General features: G+C 43.9%; 1 protein-coding gene across 1 annotated transcript in view; it reads left to right on the top strand.

Moving 5' to 3' along the window:
- Nucleotides 1–2,551: 2,551 nt before the first annotated feature.
- The window catches only part of LOC111954801 (adenylate cyclase type 2), a 73,087-nt gene continuing 56,600 nt past the window's right edge, over nt 2,552–19,038 (top strand). Inside the window, 4 exon segments of the mRNA XM_070436018.1 lie at nt 2,552–2,623; nt 8,230–8,478; nt 11,185–11,303; nt 11,305–11,395. Of these exon segments, the coding sequence (XP_070292119.1) occupies nt 2,552–2,623; nt 8,230–8,478; nt 11,185–11,303; nt 11,305–11,395 (531 nt within the window).

Here is a 19,038-nt window from a genome sequence, read left to right as displayed (position 1 = left end):
ACTATGCATTGGGGCAGGTATCATTTTCCTGGCATCCGCCGAACCCAGATTCATCAGTCGGACTGCTAGACGGTGAAGCGTGATTCATCACTCCAGAGAACCCGTTTCCACCTCTCCGGAGTCCAATGGCAGCAAGCTTTACAGGACTCCAYCCGAACCTTGGCATTGCGCATAATGATCTTATGGTTGTGTGCGGCTGCTTGGCCATGCAAACCCATTTCATCAAGCTCCTGACGAACAGTTKTTGTGCTGATATTGCTTCCAGAGGCAGTTTGGAAGCGAGGACAGAAGATGTTTATGCTCTACGCACTTCAACACTCGACGGCCCCGTTCTGTGAGRTTGTGTGGCCTACCACTTTGCAGCTGAACTGTTGTTGCTCCTAGACATTTCCACTACAAAATAACAGCACCTACAGTTGACTGGYCAGAAATATGACAAACTAACTTGTCGTAAAGGTGGCATCCTATGACGGTGCCACTTTGAAAGTCACTGAGCTCTTCAGTAAGGCCATTCTACAGTCAATGTTTGTCTATGGAGATTGCATGGCTGTGTGCTCGATTTTATACACCTATCAGCAACGGGTGTGGCTGAAATAGCCGAATCCACTAATTTGAAGGGGTGTCCACATACTTTTGTATATATAATATATTTTCCCAGAACTTGGTTATTTATTTCCAGTATGTCATGTTATTAATTGTGATTTTAAAAAATGTATCTCAACTCACACATGCACACACACACACACACACACACACCCGCACACCGTTTTAAATCAATGCAATCTCAGGACTACATGAAAGAACAATCCTCAGGGATATTTGCTCTGAAAATACAAGATAAGCTTCGGTAGGAAATTAGAGACTTCCTGAGATACAGCAGAGGCCGGGTTTCAGGGTAAAAACTTCACAACACACACACATAGGCACGCACAAACGTACACACACACATGTGAACATGTGAGCATGCAGACACACACGCACACACACACAGGGAGGGAGGGTCTGGTTATAGAAAAATCCCAGATCACTTGAATAAGATAAAAGAGCATGTTTTTGTGCCTGACATTTCAGCAGTACTAATGGTGTTTTGGTTAGGCTTCTGTGGTTGTGCTGACCACACATACAACAGAATCCTCTCCAAAACACAAACAAACACACACACACACACGCGCGCGCACTTGAAGAGTGCTTTAAACACGACTCTTACTGGAGTGCTCTCTCTCTGTTATTTGTGTGTTAGTATGTAGGCTATGTGACAGAGACAGAGAGGAACAGAGAGAGAGAGAGAAAAACATCCTGGCATTCGTCTCTGTTTGCTTGTGAAATGTCCAGTTTTTGGAACAGATAGTTAGATTGTTGAACTATGCCTTCTTTTATATTGGAACAGATTTGACTGTTGAACTACTTATTAATGTTGAACTACGGCCTACTGTAATTGTGAAATCCTTGTCTGGACAATTTGTTGTTGTTATTGTTGTTCTTGTTGATGTTGTTGCAATCTCTGTCTATTTCAAGAGCTCCCTGGAGGAGACATTGATCTGTGATAGTCTTCACACACTTGTCTTGACACTTCACACGCACGCACGCACGGCACTCACGCACGCACGCACGCACGCACAGCACGCACGCACGCACGCACGCACGCACACCACACACACACACACACACACACACACACACACACACACACACACACACACACACACACACACACACACACACACACACACACACACACACACAGACTGTGATACTTAACACTCTGACACCTTCACACTTCACACTGTCATGTTGTAACACTTCTAGAATAGAAAGCTCTAGGCTCGACAATGGTGGCTGTTCATTAAACATACAGAGAGAGAGAGGCGAGAAATGTCTAATAATCTACATCCCATGTTAGATAAATATTCAAGACTTCCAGAAAACATGGAAAGTGCATATACAGTGCATTCGGAAAGTGTTCAGAACCCCTTGACTTTTTCCACATTTTGTAATGTTACAGCCTTATTCTAAAATGGATTAAATAAATGAAAAGTACTCACCAATCTACACACAATCCCCATAATGACAAGCAAAAACAGGTTAATAGAATTTTTGCAAATGTATTAAATTTTAACAACAGAAATACCTTATTTACATAAGTATTCAGACCCTTTGCCATGAGACTCGAAACTGAGCTCAGGTGCATCCTGTTTCCATTGATCATCCTTGAGATGATTCTACAACTTGATTGAAGTCCGCCTGTAAATTATATTTATTGGACATGATTTGGAAAGGCACAGACCTGTCTATATAAGGTCCCACAGTTGACAGTGCATGTCAGAGCAAAAACCAAGCCATGAGGTCAAAGGAAATGTCCGTCGAGGCACAGATCTGGGGAAGGGTACCAAAAACTGTGCTACAGCATTGAAGGTCTCCAAGAACACAGAGTCCTCCTCATTCTTAAATGGAAGAAGTTTCGAACCACCAAGACTCTTCCTAGAGCTGGCTGCCGGCCAAACTGAGCAATCGGGGGAGAAGGGCCTTGGTCAGGGAGGTGACCAAGAACCCGATGGTCACTCTGACAGAGCTCCCAGAGTTTCTCTGTGGAGATGGGAAAACCTTGCAGAAGGCCAACCTTACGGTAGAGGCCTTACGGTAGAGTGGCCAGAATCCACTCTTCAGTAACAGGCACACACACACACACACACACACACACACACACACACACACACACACACACGCACACGCACACGCACACGCACCACAGGCACACGCACAGCACACACACAACACACACACACACACACACACACACACACACATACACACATACAATGCCTTCGGAAAGTATTTAGACCCCTTGACTTTTTCCACATTTTGTTACGTTACAGCATTATTCTAAAATGGATTAAATAAAAAAAATCCTCAACAATCTACACACAATACCCTATAATGTCAAAGTGAAAACAAGTTAAAATATTTAGATTTAGCTTATTTACTTAACTATTCTGACCCTTTGCTATGAGACTTGAAATTGAGCTCAGGTGCATCCTGTTTCCATTGATTATCCTTGAGATTTTTCTACAACTTGATTGGAATCCACCTGGAGTGAATTCAGTTGATTGGACATGATTTGGAAAGGCACACACCTCCGTATAAGGTCCCACAGTTGACAATACATTTCAGAGCAAAAACCAATGTAACTTATGTAAATGTGATATTTCAGTTTAAAATGTATTTATTTTTTGTTGCAAAAAACTGTTTTTGCTTTGTCATTATGGGGTATTGTGTGTAGATTGATGAGGGGAAAAAAACATTTAATACATTTTAGAATAAGGCTGTAACGTAACAAAATGTGGAAAAAGTAAAGGGGTCTGAAAACTTTCCGAAGGCACTGTACACACACATGCACACACACACTCACTCCCACCTCACTGACTGACAGTGTTATGTCCCCTCCCTCTTCCCCCTGTATAAAGGTGGAATCAGTCAGTCTGAGGTAAAAGGGAAGTAATTGTTCTTGTAGACAAAACAGTAGAGAACAGCAGCCCGTCACCTCCCCCTCTCCCTTTGTCCTGCCTGGGAAATGGGCTTGAATGGGTTTAAATGGAATTAAATAGCTTTAAATAGCTAACAATTTGAAATGTGCAAATGGCAGGAGTTTTCACCGCGGATAGGCTAAGGGAGAGCACTAAAGTGGGGAAAGAGCAGGACTATTCAGTTATTCAGTTACAGACGGGAAGAGATGAGAAGAGTGTGCGTRTGTGTGTGTTTGAGTTGTGTGTGCATGTGTGTTCCTGCGAGCATGTGTGTGTGCCAGTGGCGGTCAGTGCCGTTCATGATGAGGGAGGACAATTTTCTTTTCATGAGCATGGCCTTATTTCTATTACAGCATGTTGGATGACTGTCATTCATATTCCAATGTAACATCGATAGGTTTAGGCTACTATATCATACTCAAATTTTTCCTAAACCCACCATGAGGTTGCTATAACCTAGCCTATGAATGAAAGTTTACAACATAGGTGCACACAGGTCGAGAGAAAAATGACACATGGACAGACAATGACTGTCATTCAATACCACCTTGCACACTCTTTCCTGCATCTAGCCTATCTAGGGTGTAATCATTAGTTCAACAGATGCAAACGAGACTTAATTTTGGACAAATTCAGATTTATATTCCCGTTTTGTTTGCTTCCGTTTAAGAAGCATTTTTCAACAGAATCGGTGTAATGAATAGACCCCTGATCACGCATAAACACAATTKACTTTCATAGCAGCCACYTTGTATTCATTCTCACCTCTATGCAATCTCCTCCTCTGACCTTTTCCCTTAGTTTGTGGACTTCAATGAACAACACATCAGCTGTATGTAACCGAGCGAAAAAACCTTTCCTACCCAAACCACCACACACAGCCTACATCGTTGTCCTCATATTAACTAAAGTAATGTTCCAGTCAATATGGCTAATAGAACTAATACGTTAGTAAACCCGCTACAATCATGCAGTAACYTTACAGTGTAAATTCAGTAAGCAGTTACACCGGCGGGCCCCGGTGGTAATACTTTAATAAAACCAAAAGCTTACCTTGACTTGGAAGAGTTCCAGTGTTGTGTTGGATAGTCATAGCCAGCTAGCTAACATAGCATCCCTCTGTTTGAGCTGGGTGTTTGAGCAACTAAACTAGTCAGCTGCATTTGCTAGCTAAGTAAGTGAAACTGGAAGTGAAAATAAATCACAAAATCTCTCTCTTTCTCTTGCTTCTCCTTCATTTTTGAAGAAATATATTAGTTAAAAACTGTTCAACTATTGTCTCGCTCTCTTTTTGAGTCAGCTACTCAGCACATTGTATGCGCTGCAGTACTAGCTAGCTGTAGCTTATGCTTTCAGTACTAGATTCATTCTCTGATCCTTTYATTGGGTGGACAACATGTCAGTTCATGCTGCAAGAGCTCTGATAGGTTGGAGGACATCCTCCGGAAGTTGTCATAATTACTGTGTAAGTCTATGGAAAGGGGTGAGAACTAAGAGCCTCCTAGGTTTTGTATTGAAGTCAATGTACCAAGAAGAGGACGAAAGCTAGCTCTCCTCCTGCTACCCCATGGTGCTACCCTACAGAGTGCTGTTGAGGCTATTCTAGACCTTCATTGCAAAACAGTGTGTTTTAATCAATTATTTGGTGAAGTGAATATATTTAGTATAGTTTTACCTTTTTCCACTGGTGTGTGCATGTGTGACGAAAGGTAAAGTATGACATTATGTTGCTAATCACGCAGTTAGTGAGTCATTGCCATAATTGGTATTTTATACACTTTATCAAATATTCATGAGTGTGGTTTAGTGAGGGAACAAGGATTGATAATAATGGCTGCGACCGGAGGGGTGTGTTTTGTTGTGTTTGTGTGTGTGTGTATGTATGTGCACGTGTGTGTGTATGTATGCTTTCTGTGTATGCGTTGTGTTTGTGTGTATGCGCACACACACGTTTGTGAGTGTATATATATATATATATATATATATATATATATATATAAAGCTCATTGTAATTCTGTCTGGGTGCTTGCTCTCTGTGCTTCTTGGGGTGTCAGTAGCTAGCTAGTAGTCTCCTGGGTTTTGCCTGGCCTAGTCAGACCCTAAATCATAGCACTGCTGCTGAGGCATTACTCTACCCCCCCTAACAATATGTCCCCCTTGCCTCAGCCTGGCTCTACACACCCTGACTCATACTTATACTGCTACTCCTTAGAATCTTTAAACACCACTGTATTCTAGCAAATAACCATAGAACAACTCTCTATTCTACCATAGAACCATAGAACACCAATGTATTCAACCATAGAACCATAGAACACCACTGTAWTCTACCATAGAACCATAAAACACCACTGTATTCTACCATAGAATCATAGAACACCACAAAACATACAAATACAAATCATAGAACTGCAGAAGGATATAATTTATTCTACTGATGTGTTTAATCACAGAATCATAATATGGAGGGTCTTCTGATGATATTCTAGGCTCTCATAATGTTCTTATGCAAAATCTACATTTCGATTTCTGATTTCTGTATCTCTACAATTTATAACCTCAGAGTCAGAAAGGCAGGGTAATTATAAGGAACAAAAATATAAACACAACATGTAAAGAGTTGGTCCAATGTTTCATGAGCTGAAATAAAAGATCCCAGAACTTTTGCATATGTACCAAAAGCTTATTTCTCTCAAYTTTTGTGCAGAAATTTGTTTACATTCCAATTAGTGAGTAACGTTATTTCTCCTGTGCCAAGATAATCCATCCACCTGACAGGTGTGGCATATGAAGAAGCTGATTAATTAAACAGCATGATTATTACACAGGTGCACCTTGAATGTTAAATTCTCTACCATAAGGGAAAGGGGGATACCTAGTCAGTTGTACAACTGAATGCATTCAACTGAAATGTGTCTTCCGCATTTAACCCAACCCCTCTGAATCAGAGAGGTGCGGGGGGCTGCCTTAAAATCCGCCTCCGACGTCGTTTTAGAACATTTGGCAGTATGTCCAACTCAATTCCTATGCCCTCCCAGGCCCACCCATGGCTGAGCCCTTGACAAGTCATGTGAAATCCATAGATTAGGGCCTAATGAATTTATTTCAATTGACTGATATCCTTATATGAACTGTAACTCAGTAATATCGTTGAAATTGTTTCATGTTGCATTTATATTTTTGTTAAGTATATTTGATCCGGACCCTGCACTCTCGATGTCAGAGAAGTAGGCCTCGAGCTCCACCCAGCCTCTAGCTGTAGCTCGTCCTGCAGTGATATGACCTAGTGGCATCATGGGTTGGAATGTTATTCATGTTAAAAAAAATAAAAAATAAACAGCCAAATATCTGGTGTTTCTATGTGAAACGGTTTTGTTATATTTCAGTCTTCTGTGATGTATATACAGTGTAATATTGAGATGTAAACTCAAAATGTAATACATTTCAACTCTATATCTGACATGGTATAGGTGACTTCTGTTTTGTAAGCCCATAACCATGTGTGTGAGGTGTATACTTTTGTTTCAAAGTACATTTGTTTAAGACTACCAAGAAAGACTGTGTGACCCTGATTTAGCCCATTGCAGTAAAAGGCTAATGGACTTCTGCATAATGAATAGACTACCACACAATCAGGCTACCCAATGCCTGTCACTTTTACCTGGGTATTTGTGATGAGAGGGAGTGGACACACATACAAACACACGTACATGTTTGCTCACGTGTGTACACAGAGAGGCAGTCATACACACAGGCACGCACCCACGCAGGCAGGCACACACACACACGCACCAGTGGAGGCTCCTCAGAGGAGGAAGGGAAAGACCATCCTCCTCAGTGAATTTTTTAAAGTTTTTATATAGTTATCCTTTTTAGATACAACTATACTAAATATATTCACATGTCACCAAATAATTGATTAAAACACACTGTTTTGCAATGAAGGTCTACAGTAGCCTCAACAGCACTCAGTAGGGTAGCACCATGGTGTAGCCGGAGGACAGTTAGTTTCCGTCCTCCTCGTGGTACATTGACTTCAATACAAAACCTAGGAGGCTCATGGTTCTCACTCCCTTCCATAGACTTACACAGGAATTATGACAACTTCCAGAGGACGTCCTCCAACCTATCAGAGCTCTTGCAGCATGAACTGAGATGTGGTTAACCGAATGATCAAAGGATCAGAGAATGAATCTAGTACTGAAATCATAAGCTACAGCTAGCTACTACTGCAATGCATAAAATGTGGTGAGTAGTTGACTCAAAGAGAGAGAAAGACAATAGTTGAACAGTTTTCAACAAATACATTTCTTCAAAAATGAAGGAGAGGAAAGAGAGGGAGAGAGAGCGCTAGCTTGTCACGTATAGTCCCTCTCCAGCGCTGGAGGTCGCCAGTCTGCTTATTATTATGCATACCTGTCACCATCGTTACGCGCACCAGCGCCTCATCAGACTCAACTGGACTCCATCACCTTCCCGATTCCCTTCCCTGTAAGTGTCACTCATTTAGTTTTTTTCTTTGGCGTTATTGACTCTGTTGGTGTTTCATGTCTGTACGCTTTTCGTGTTTCTTGTTTTGTTCCATGTTTGTTTATTTATTAAATGATTCACTCCTTGAACTTGCTTCCCGACTCCCAGCGTACACGTTACAGAATAACGCCTCCCCAAAGGGGAGCATCAGGGAGTGTTATTGTTTTTTGTTTTGTAGGTGACGTTGTCTCCAGGTTTCGCTACCGGAGATGCCTCAGCTAGCTCCTCAGGCTCCCATGCCTCAGCTACCTTGACAGGTTCACAAGACTCGGTTGGACCGGCAAGCTCCCATGTCTCAGCCGGCTTGTCAGGCTCCCATGCCTCAGCTGGTTCGTCAGGCTCCCATCCCTCCGGTCGTGGTCCTGCGGCCGGAGCCGCGCGTCAGGGAGGGGGTACTGCCACGTATACTCCCTCTCCGGCACTCGAGGTCGCCAGTCTGCTTATTATTACGTGCACCAGCGCCAAATCAGACTCACCTGGACTCCATCACCTTCCTGATTACCTTCCCTATAACTGTCACTCCCTTTGGTTTTTTCCTTTGGCGTTATTGACTCTGTTTGGTGTCTCATGTCTGTACGCTTTCGTGTTTCTTGTTTTGTTCCATGTTTGTTTATTTATTAAATGATTCTCTCCCTGTACTTGTTTCCGGACTCCCAGCGAACACGTTACATAGCTATATTTCATTGTCTTTTTTTTCACTCTCATTTTCACTTAATTTGCACTATATAGTACTCTGCCATTTCCTTGTTGCTAAAATTTGAATAATTTGCTTAATTTCAGTTTGTGATAAAACAAGCAAGTGTAGAGAGTCATTGTACAACCTAAACTGCTGTGAAATATATTTTCCACAATCCAAAATATTATGTTTTCAGCTGTTTGAAGCTGGTGTGCAAAACCGAAAGTAAAAGACGCAAAACCGAACATATCTAACGCTTCTTAGACACATACATATTTCTATGTGAATTTGGTCGGATTGCTCAAAAAGTTACATTTTGTGGCTAGCTAGCGAATGCAGCCAGCTAGTTTAGCCTATTCAAACACCCGGATCAAACAGATAGGGATGCTATGTTAGCTAACTGGCTATGGCTATCCAACACTTGAACTCTTCCAAGTCAAGGTAAGATTTTGGTTTTATTAATTTATTGCCACCTGGGCTCACAGGTGTAACTGCTAAACTGCTTGCTGTAAACTGTGCTGCATAATTGTAGCGGGTTTATTAACGCGTTAGTTCTAGTAGCTATGCTAACTATTATGGTGTGTTAACTAATATGGTGACAACAATGTAGGCTGTGTGTAGTGGTTAGCAGTTATGATATAAAGTTTGTATTAGAAGTTTTTTTCCACCTGGTCACAGAATAGCGCGTAGATGCGAGAAGGAATTATACAACGAGATCATACTGTTTGTATGTGGCTGCAATGGAAGTGAACTGTGTTTGGGGGTGATCAGGGGTGTGTTCATTCCACCGATTCTGTTAAAATATTTCTTTAACGGAACGAAACGGGGATAAAAAATAACTACATTTGTCTGATAGAAACTCTCATTTGCAACTGTTTTGACTAATGATTACACCCTAGATCAGCTAGATGCAGGTAAGAGTGTGCAAGGCGGTATTGATGTGTCACTGTCTATCACCTTTTTTCTATCAAATTTTTCTCTACGTTGTAAACTTTCATTCATAGGCTAGGTTGTAGCAACCTCATGATGGGTATAGGGAAAATGTTAGTATCATGTAGTAGCCTAAACCTATCGATGCTACATTGAGCTGAGTGAAGGGACTATGAATGACAGGCATCCAATATGCTCTAATAGAAATGAGGCCATGCTCATCAACAACAACAAAAACCTCCTCCCTAATCTTAAACGGCACCAACCGCCACTGACACACACACAGGTTATGGCTGGGTGAGGGGTGAGGGAGTCATGTGAACATTAATAGAGTCTGACAGCTAGTGATGATGAGTAGAGCAGTGATGGGTATGAGACATCAAATCAAATGTTATTTGTCACATGCGCCAAATACAACAGGTGTAGACCTTACAGTGAAACGCTTACTTACAAGCCCTTAACCAACATTGCAGTTTTAAGAAAAATAACTAAAAAAATAAAGAAATAAAAGTAACAACTAATTAAAGAGCAGCGGTAAAATAACAATAGCGAGGCTATACAGGGGGTACTGGTACAGAGTCAATGTGCGGGGGCACCGGTTAGTCGAGGTAATTGAGGTAATATATACATGTAGGTAGAGTTATTAACGTGACTTATGCATAGATAAAAAGAGTAGCAGGAGCGTAAAAGAGGGGGGAGGGCAATGCAAATAGTCCTGGGGTAATAACTGTGATTAGCATGGAGCATTACGGAGTATGGGAGGGTATGCATGGTATGACAGGAGACCGTGTGTGTGTGTGTGTGTGTGTGTGTGTGTGTGTGTGTGTGTGTGTGTGTGTGTGTGTGTGTGTGTGTGTTGTGTGTGGTGTGTGTGTGTGTGGTGTGTGTGTGTGTGTGTGTGTGTGTGTGTGGTGTGTGTGTGTGTGTGTGTTTTTTACTTTTTTACTATTTTAGGCTAGGGGTTAGCTTTAGGGTTAGGATTAGGTTTAGGGGTAGAAATTAGGTTAGGGTTAGGATTAGGTTTAGGATTAGGGGTTAGAAATAAGGATTTTTGAATGGGAATCAATTGTTTGTTCCCCACAAGGATAGTAAAAATGTGTGTGTGTGTGTGTGTGAGAGAGAGAGTGAGAGAGTGTGTGTATGTGTTGGCATGTGCGTTGACAGGTTTTAAATGCTGACAGTGACAGTGTGAGGATAGAAGTGACACAGTAGCACATTCTCTGGGCTCAGACTGCCTGTCTGTCTGTCTCTGTGTGTGTGTGGTGATGAGATGTGTTATTCTGCTGGTCTACATAAACCACTTAGCAGATGCTTTTATCCCCAAATATTACAATACACAAGAGTGCCTGCATTTTTAGTAGGCTAACCAAAAAGAGAGAGCGAAAGAAAGAGAGGCGGTGTGAAGTTGTCTCCTTCAGAAATTGAGGAGACAAAAAGCTCCTGTCTTGTTTTTCTCTCCTTTTCTAAACTCCTCCCTCCCTCACCTCCCCTCCTCCCTTTCTCCCTCACTTCCCTCTCTCTCTCCAGAACATGGAGGACCACCTAGCATTCCTGATCACCGTGCCCACCACCCTCTTCCTCTTCCTCTCCATCTTCATCCTGGTCTGCATAGAGTCCGTCTTCAACCGCATGCTCCGCCTCTTCTCCTCTTATATGGGCCTGCCTGGTTGCCATGGGTTACCTCTTCATGTTCTCCGGGGGGATCCTCTGTCCTTGGGACAGGTGAGGTGGGGGGGGGGTGCGCTCGTGCGCGAGCATGTCGGGCGTGCATATTAGGCAGCGTTGTGTGTGTGTTTGTGTAGAAGAAGAAAAATATTGTTCATTAATACTTTATTGTCAATTGGTCTTTAAAGGAGAAATGTATATTTTTTGCTTTTCAACCCAATCCCTTGAGACACACATACAAGAGTTTGGGACCAAATCAAATCAAATCAAATCAAATCAAATTTATTAGTCACATACACATGGTTAGCAGATGTTAATGCGAGTGTAGCGAAATGCTTGTGCTTCTAGTTCCGAACAATGCAGTAATAACCAACAGTAATCTAACCTAACAATTCCACGCTACTACCTTACACACACACACAAGTGTGAAGGGATAAAGAATATGTACATAAAGATATATGGATGAGTGGTGGTACAGAACGGCATGGCAGATGCAGTAGATGGTATAGAGTACGGTATATACATATGAGATGAGTACTGTAGGGTATGTAAACATAAAGGTGGCATAGTTTAAAGTGGCTAGTGGTACATGTATTGCATAAAGATGGCAAGATGCAGTAGATGATATAGAGTACAGTATATACATATGAGATGGGTAATGTAGGGTATGTAAACATTGATTAAGTGGCATTGCTTAAAGTGGCTAGTGGTAAATTTTTACATAATTTCCATCAATTCCCATTTTTAAAGTGGCTGGAGTTGAGTCAGTATGTTGGCAGCGGCCGCTAAATGTTAGTGGTGGCTGTTTAACAGTCTGATGGCCTTTGAGATAGAAGCTGTTTTTCAGTCTCTCGGTCCTGCTTTGATGCACCTGTACTGACCTCGCCTTCTGGATGATAGCGGGTGAACAGGCAGTGGCTTGGGTGTTGTTGTCCTTGATGATCTTTATGGCCTTCCTGTGACATCGGGTGGTGTAGGTGTCCTGGAGGGCAGGTAGTTTGCCCCTGGTGATGCGTTCTGCAGACCTCACTACCCTCTGGAGAGCCTTACGGTTGTGGGCGGAGCAGTTGCCGTACCAGGCGGTGATACAGTCCGACAGGATGCTCTCGATTGTGCATCTGTAGAAGTTTGTGAGTGCTTTTGGTGACAAGCCGAATTTCTTCAGCCTCCTGAGGTTGAAGAGGCGCTGCTGCGCCTTCTTCACAACGCTGTCTGTGTGGGTGGACCAATTCAGTTTGTCCGTGATGTGTACACCGAGGAACTTAAAACTTTCCACCTTCTCCACTACTGACCCGTCGATGTGGATAGGGGGGTGCTCCTCTGCTGTTTCCTGAAGTCCACAATCATCTCCTTTGTTTTGTTGACGTTGAGTATGAGGTTATTTTCCTGACACCACACTCCGAGGGCCCTCACCTCCTCCCTGTAGGCCGTCTCGGTCGTTGTTGGTGATCAAGCCTACCATGTAGTGTCATCCGCAAACTTGATGATCGAGTTGGAGGCGTGCATGGCCACGCAGTCGTGGGTGAACAGGGAGTACAGGAGGGGCTCAGAACGCACCTTGTGGGGCCCCAGTGTTGAGGATAAGCGGGTGGAGATGTTGTTACCTACCCTCACCACCTGGGCGGCGCCGTCAGGAAGTCCAGGACCCAGTTGCACAGGGCGGGGTCGAGACCCAGGGTCTCGAGCTTGATGACGAGTTTGGAGGGTACTATGGTGTTAAATGCTGAGCTGTAATCGATGAACAGCATTCTCACATGGGTATTCCTCTTGTCCAGATGGGTTAGTGGGCAGTGTGCAGTGTGGTTGCGATTGCGTCGTCTGTGGACCTATTGGGTCGGTAAGAAATTGGAGTGGGTCTAGGGTGTCCGGTAGGGTGGAGGTGATATGGTCTTGACTAGTCTCTCAAAGCACTTCATGATGACGGAAGTGAGTGCTTACGGGGCGGTAGTCCATTTTAGCTCAGTTACCTTAGCTTTCTTGGGAACAGGAACAATGGTGGCCCTCTTGAAGCATGTGGGAACAGCAGACTGGGATAAGGATTGATTGAATAATGTCCGTAAACACACAGCCAGCTGGTCTGCGCATGCTCTGAGGACGCGGCTGGAATGCCGTCTGGGCCTGCAGCCTTGCGAGGGTTAACACGTTTAAATGTTTTACTCACCTGGCTGCAGTGAAGGAGAGCCCGCAGGTTTTGGTAGGGGGCGTGTCAGTGGCACTGTGTTGTCCTCAAAGCGGGCAAAAAGTTGTTTAGCCTGTCTGGGAGCAAGACATCCTGGTCCTCGACGGGGCTGGTTTTCTTTTTGTAATCCGTGATTGACTGTAGACCCTGCCACATACCTCTTGTGTCTGAGCTGTTGAATTTCGACTCGATTTTGTCTCTGTACTGAGACTAAGCCTGTTTGATTGCCTTGCGGAGAGAATAGCTACACTGTTTTGTATTCGGTCATGCTTCCGGTCACCTTGCCCTGGTTAAAAGCAGTGGTTCGCGCTTTCAGTTTCACCGCGAATGCTGCCGTCAATCCACGGTTTCTGGTTTGGGAATGTTTTTTATCGGTTGCTGTGGGTACGACATCGTCAATGCACTTCTAATGAACTCGCTCACCGAATCAGCATATTCGTCAATATTGTTGTTGGACGCGTGCGGAACATATTCCAATCCGCGTGATCGAAGCAGTCTTGAAGCGTGGATTCAGATTGGTCGGACCAGCGTTGAACAGACCTGAGCGCGGGAGCTTGTTGTTTGAGTTTCTGTTTGTAGGCAGGAATCGAACAAAATGGAGTCGTGGTAAGCTTTTCCGAAAGGGGGGCGGGGGAGGGCCTTGTAAGCGTCGCGGAAATTAGTGTAGCAATGGTCCAGTGTTTTTTCCAGCCCTGGGTAGCACAATCGATATGCTGATAGAATTTAGGGAGTTTTTGTTTTTAGATTAGCCTTGTTAAAATCCCCAGCTACGATGAATGCAGCCTCAGGGTGTGTGGTTTCCAGTTTACAAAGAGTCAGATAAAGTTCGTTCAGGGCCATCGATGTGTCTGCTTGGGGGGGAATGTATACGGCTGTGATTATGATTGACGAGAATTCCCTTGGTAGATAATGCGGTCGACATTTGATTGTGAGGAGTTCTAGATCAGGTGAACAGAACGACTTGAGTTTCTTGTGTGTTATTATGATGGTCACACCACTTCTCGTTAATCATAAGGAATACCCCCCGCCCCTCTTCTTACCGGAAAGATGTTTGTTTCTGTGGCGCGATGCATGGAGAAACCAGCTGGCTGCACCGACTCCGTTAGCGTCCCTTGAGTTAGCCATGTTTCCGTGAAGCAGAGCACGTTGCAATCCCTGATGTCTCTCTGGAATGCTACCCGTGCTCGGATTTCATCAACTTAATTGTCAAGAGACTGGACATTGCGAGTAGTATGCTAGGGAGTGGAGCGCGATGTGCCCCGTCTCCGAAGCCTGACCACGAGACCGCCACGTTTTCCCCTTTTTCGGCGTCGCCCAGGGTCGCCGGCTGGGATCAGATCCATGTGTATGGTTGAAGGCAAAACACTGGATCCGTTTCGGGAAAGTCATATTCCTGGTAGGAACGATGGTGAGTTGACGTTAATCGTATATTCAGTAGTTCCTCCCGACTGTATGTAATGAAACCTAAGATTACCCGGGGTACCGATGTAAGAAATAACACGTAAAAAAACAAAATACTGCATATTTTCCAAGGAACGCGAAGCGAGGCTGCCATCTCTATCGGCGCCGGAAGTAGACCACAGGGTTAGCCACGGTTCATTGCTGCTGGAACTGTTTTTTTTAAAGGATTGAGTGCCTTGCTCAAAACCACAGCAGCTGGAGATTCCATCTTTGATTACTGTTTACTACATCAGAACTGGGATTCAAACCGGCGATTGTCCTCTCTAACTTCTAGGCTACCTGCTTTTGTGTGTTTGTGTGTCTGTGTGTGAGTGTGTGTCCTTTACCGTGAGTGTTCCTCATGTGTGATTAAGTGTTAGGCTAAGCCACAGAAGGTGAGAGATCAGGAGACAGATACATTACCTTTCAGGCCCATTCACTTTACTCTCCCCCCTCCTTATCTCCCTCCTTCCTTCCCTCTCTCTTTTCCAATTTACTTTTCATTTGATCTTTTTCCCAGTCCCCCCGCGTCTCTCTGTCTCTCCTTATTTCTAAAATTCTATTTACTTTATATCCCTCTGCCACTTTACCTCATCCTCCCTGGTCTCCTTCCATTTATCCCTCTCTCACCGTCACTCCCCCTCTCCTTCTCCTACCTTCTCTCCATCCCTCCTTCCCCTTCTGTTCCTCTCCTCCCTCCTTCTCTCAACCTTGCGCCCCCTTTCCTTTACCTAACTTCTCTCCATCCCTCTCTCACCCTCTGTTTCTCTTCTTCCCTCCCCCTCTCTGCATCCTTCTCTCCAGAGCCTCCTCTTCCTTTTAGCAGACTACTCATGGAGAGTAGTGCTCCGCGTCTGCTAAGGGCCCCCGACCAAAAAACAACTCAGTTGGGTAGTGCATCAGCAGTTTTCCACTTGTTATGTCAGTCCCTCAATTAGCCGAGTTCAGCTAGCATTTTTAGATTGCTAGGCAAGGTATTCTAGCCAGCTATATAAACCTTATAGTAGGCCTTATCATCACCAAATTACCAACTGGCCACGCAGGGCATGCATTCAATGGCCCTGACCTACAGGGTGCCTTTTGTTAGTCACTTTTACACATCTATCATATGAACGTGGCATAAATCATAGCAAAATGTGTAAATTGCAGAAAATGTGCTTTAAAACTGCAACACTTTCTCTATACCCCATGGCAATTGTGTAGAATTGCAGGAAATTAACTTTAAAATACAAAGAAAATACAAAAGTTGGGGCACTAAAAGGGTTTTCCCGCGACGTAGGGGGGCCCCCCCCCCAACCAAATCTCGCTTAGGGCCCTCAAAAGGCTAGAGGCGGTACTGCCTCTCTCCCTCCCGCATACCCCTCTCCTTCTCCTAGCTTCTCTCCCTCACTCTTCCATCATCGTGGTGGAGATATTTTTATCCATCTCTCCATCTGTGAGAGCATAATCATACTGCATTATTAAACAACCTATTCTGCTCAATGACTATCTCTCCCTTTCTCTCCTACTACATTCGATTTTTCACATGAAATCATGTGTTTTTTCTGTAAGGGTCTTTCAGCTATTTCCTGTCCTCTTTCCTCTCCCCTATCTCTCTCTCTCTCTCTCTTTATACCCCTCTCTACCTCTCTCTCTTCCTGTCTCCTTCTTACACAGACACTAATCTCATATCATTACTCTAGTGATTAATTCCACATTCTCAGTAGGCACCTTAAGGAGGAAACGTATTGAAAGGAGAACGAGTGTTCTTATATGACAGGTAGTTCAGGTATAGAATACCACCCAGGTGTCCTGTGAGGATGATGGTAAATGCCTCAGACTAGAATAATGAGAAAAATGGTTCTTTACTGTGAGCCAATCAGCCTAGAGCCAGGAGGAAGTACGCTCTCAACCATACTGATGGAACACACTGAGCTAAATAACACTGTCTGCAACTACTGCTGCGACTACAGTCTGTTCTCAAACAGAGAGAGAGAGAGAGTGTGGGGAGGGAGAGACGGAAAGAGAGGGGTGTGGGGAGGGAGAGACGGAAAGAGAGAGTGTGTGAAGAGAGAGACGGAAAGAGAGGGGTGTGGGGAGGGAGAGAGAGACGGAAAGAGAGGGGTGTGACAGAGAATCTGAAAGTTTAGAACAGGTTATGTTCTGCTTAGTAACAGTCACACACACAATCTGTCACAAACATAAACACACACCCACAGCAGCCCTTTCAGCTGAGGAGGTGGTTGTGTCTGGACCTGATTGAATCTCCCAGGAGAGAGCAGGTATTAGTGGAAGCCAGATTGGACCAGAGCTCCAGACACCTGGTACCATCAAAATAATACAACCCTCCCTCATTCTGACCCGGCTGGTTGGCTTGCGGGAAGGAGAGAGAAGGGGTGGGAGAGAGGAGATGGAGAAAGGGAAAGAGAATGATGGAAGAGAAAACAATATATACACTTAGAAAAGTAGACCATCTAACGTTTGACTGTAAAGGATGAGAAAACCAACTGTCAACAGTAAAACAACAACAATAAAACATCCATATCCCTTCTCACATTGCTGTTTGTCTCTAAATGGCCATTTAAGAACAGAAACAATGTCAATATCAGCAGAAATGATGAGCTAGCAGCACCAAAGCTATTTGTTCTTAATTAATGTTTGGGTTGAAGTCAAGGTCAGGGTTGGTGGTAAGAATTGCATCTCTTGTTGGTAAACGGCTGGACAGGATAGTGTCACTGTCACTTTAAAGCTCCAAATTCCCTCTCTTTCAACATTTCTCTCTCTCTCTCTGTGGGAGAGGTGGAAAAATATTGTTATCGATCAATAATGACAAACTTCCTGGCATTGACAACTTAGATGGAAAGCTACTGAGGATGGTGGCTGACTCTATAGTCACTCCTATCTGTCATATCTTTAATCTGAGCCTAGATGAAAGTCTTTGTCCTCAGGCCTGGAGGGAAGCCAAAGTCATTCCGCTACCCTAGAATGGTAAAGTGGCCTTTACTGGTTCTAACAGCAGACCTATCAGCTTGCTGCCAGCTCTTAGCAAACCGTTGGGAAAAATTGTGTTTGACCAAATACAATGCAACTTCTCTGTAAACAAATTAACAACGGACTTTTAGTATGCTTATAGAAAAAGGTACTCAACATGTACTGCACTGACACAAATGACTGATGATTGGTTGAAATAAATTGATAATAAGAAGATTGTGGGAGCTGTATTGTTAGATTTCAGTACAGCCTTTGATATTATTGACCATAACCTGTTGTTGAGAAAACGTATGTTTTATGACTTTTCAACCTCTGCCATATCGTGAGTTCAGAGATCTTTCTAATATAACTCAGAGGGTCTTCTTTAATGGAAGCTTCTCTAATTTCAAACATGTAAAGTGTGGTGTACCTCAGGGCAGCTCTCTAGGCACTCTACTCTTTTCTATTTTTTTTAATCATTGACCTGCCACTGGCATTATACAAAGCATGTGTGTCCATGTATGCTGATGATTCAACCATATACGCATCAGCAACCACAGCTAATGAAGTCACTGAAACCCTTAACAAAGATTTGCAGTCTGTTTTGGAATGGGTGGCCAGAAATAAACTGATCCTGGCCTCCCGGGTGGCGCAGTGGTCTAAGGCACTGCATCGCAGTGCTAGCTGTGAGTTTCAGGGCTCGAACTCAGAGACTCTGGGTTTGAATCCAGGCTCTGTTGCAGCCGGCCGCGACCGGGAGGCCCATGGGGCGGCGCACAATTAGCGTCGTCCGGGTTAGGAAGGGTTTGGCCGGCAGGGATATCCTTGTCTTACCGCACACTAGCGACTCCCGTGGCGGGCCGGGCGCAGTGCATGCTGACCAGGTCGCTAAGTGTACGGTGTTTCCTCCGACACATTGGTGCGGCTGGCTTCTGGGTTGGATGCGCGCTGTGTTAAGAAGCAGTGCAGCTTGGTTGGGTTGCCTCTCCCGAGTCCGTGCGGGAGTTGTAGCGATGAGACAAGACAGTAACGACTAACAATTGGATACCAGGAAATTGGGGGGGAAAAGGGGGTAAAAATAAATAAATAAAACATTTAAAAAATAAATAAACTGATCCTGAACATCTCTAAAACTAAGAGCATTTTAT

The sequence above is a fragment of the Salvelinus sp. IW2-2015 genome, linkage group LG30 (assembly GCF_002910315.2).
Source record: "Salvelinus sp. IW2-2015 linkage group LG30, ASM291031v2, whole genome shotgun sequence".
NCBI classification, from domain to species: domain Eukaryota; kingdom Metazoa; phylum Chordata; class Actinopteri; order Salmoniformes; family Salmonidae; genus Salvelinus; species Salvelinus sp. IW2-2015.
The sequence above is the reverse complement of the archived record's forward strand: the minus strand, read 5'-3'. Positions and strand labels throughout refer to the sequence as shown.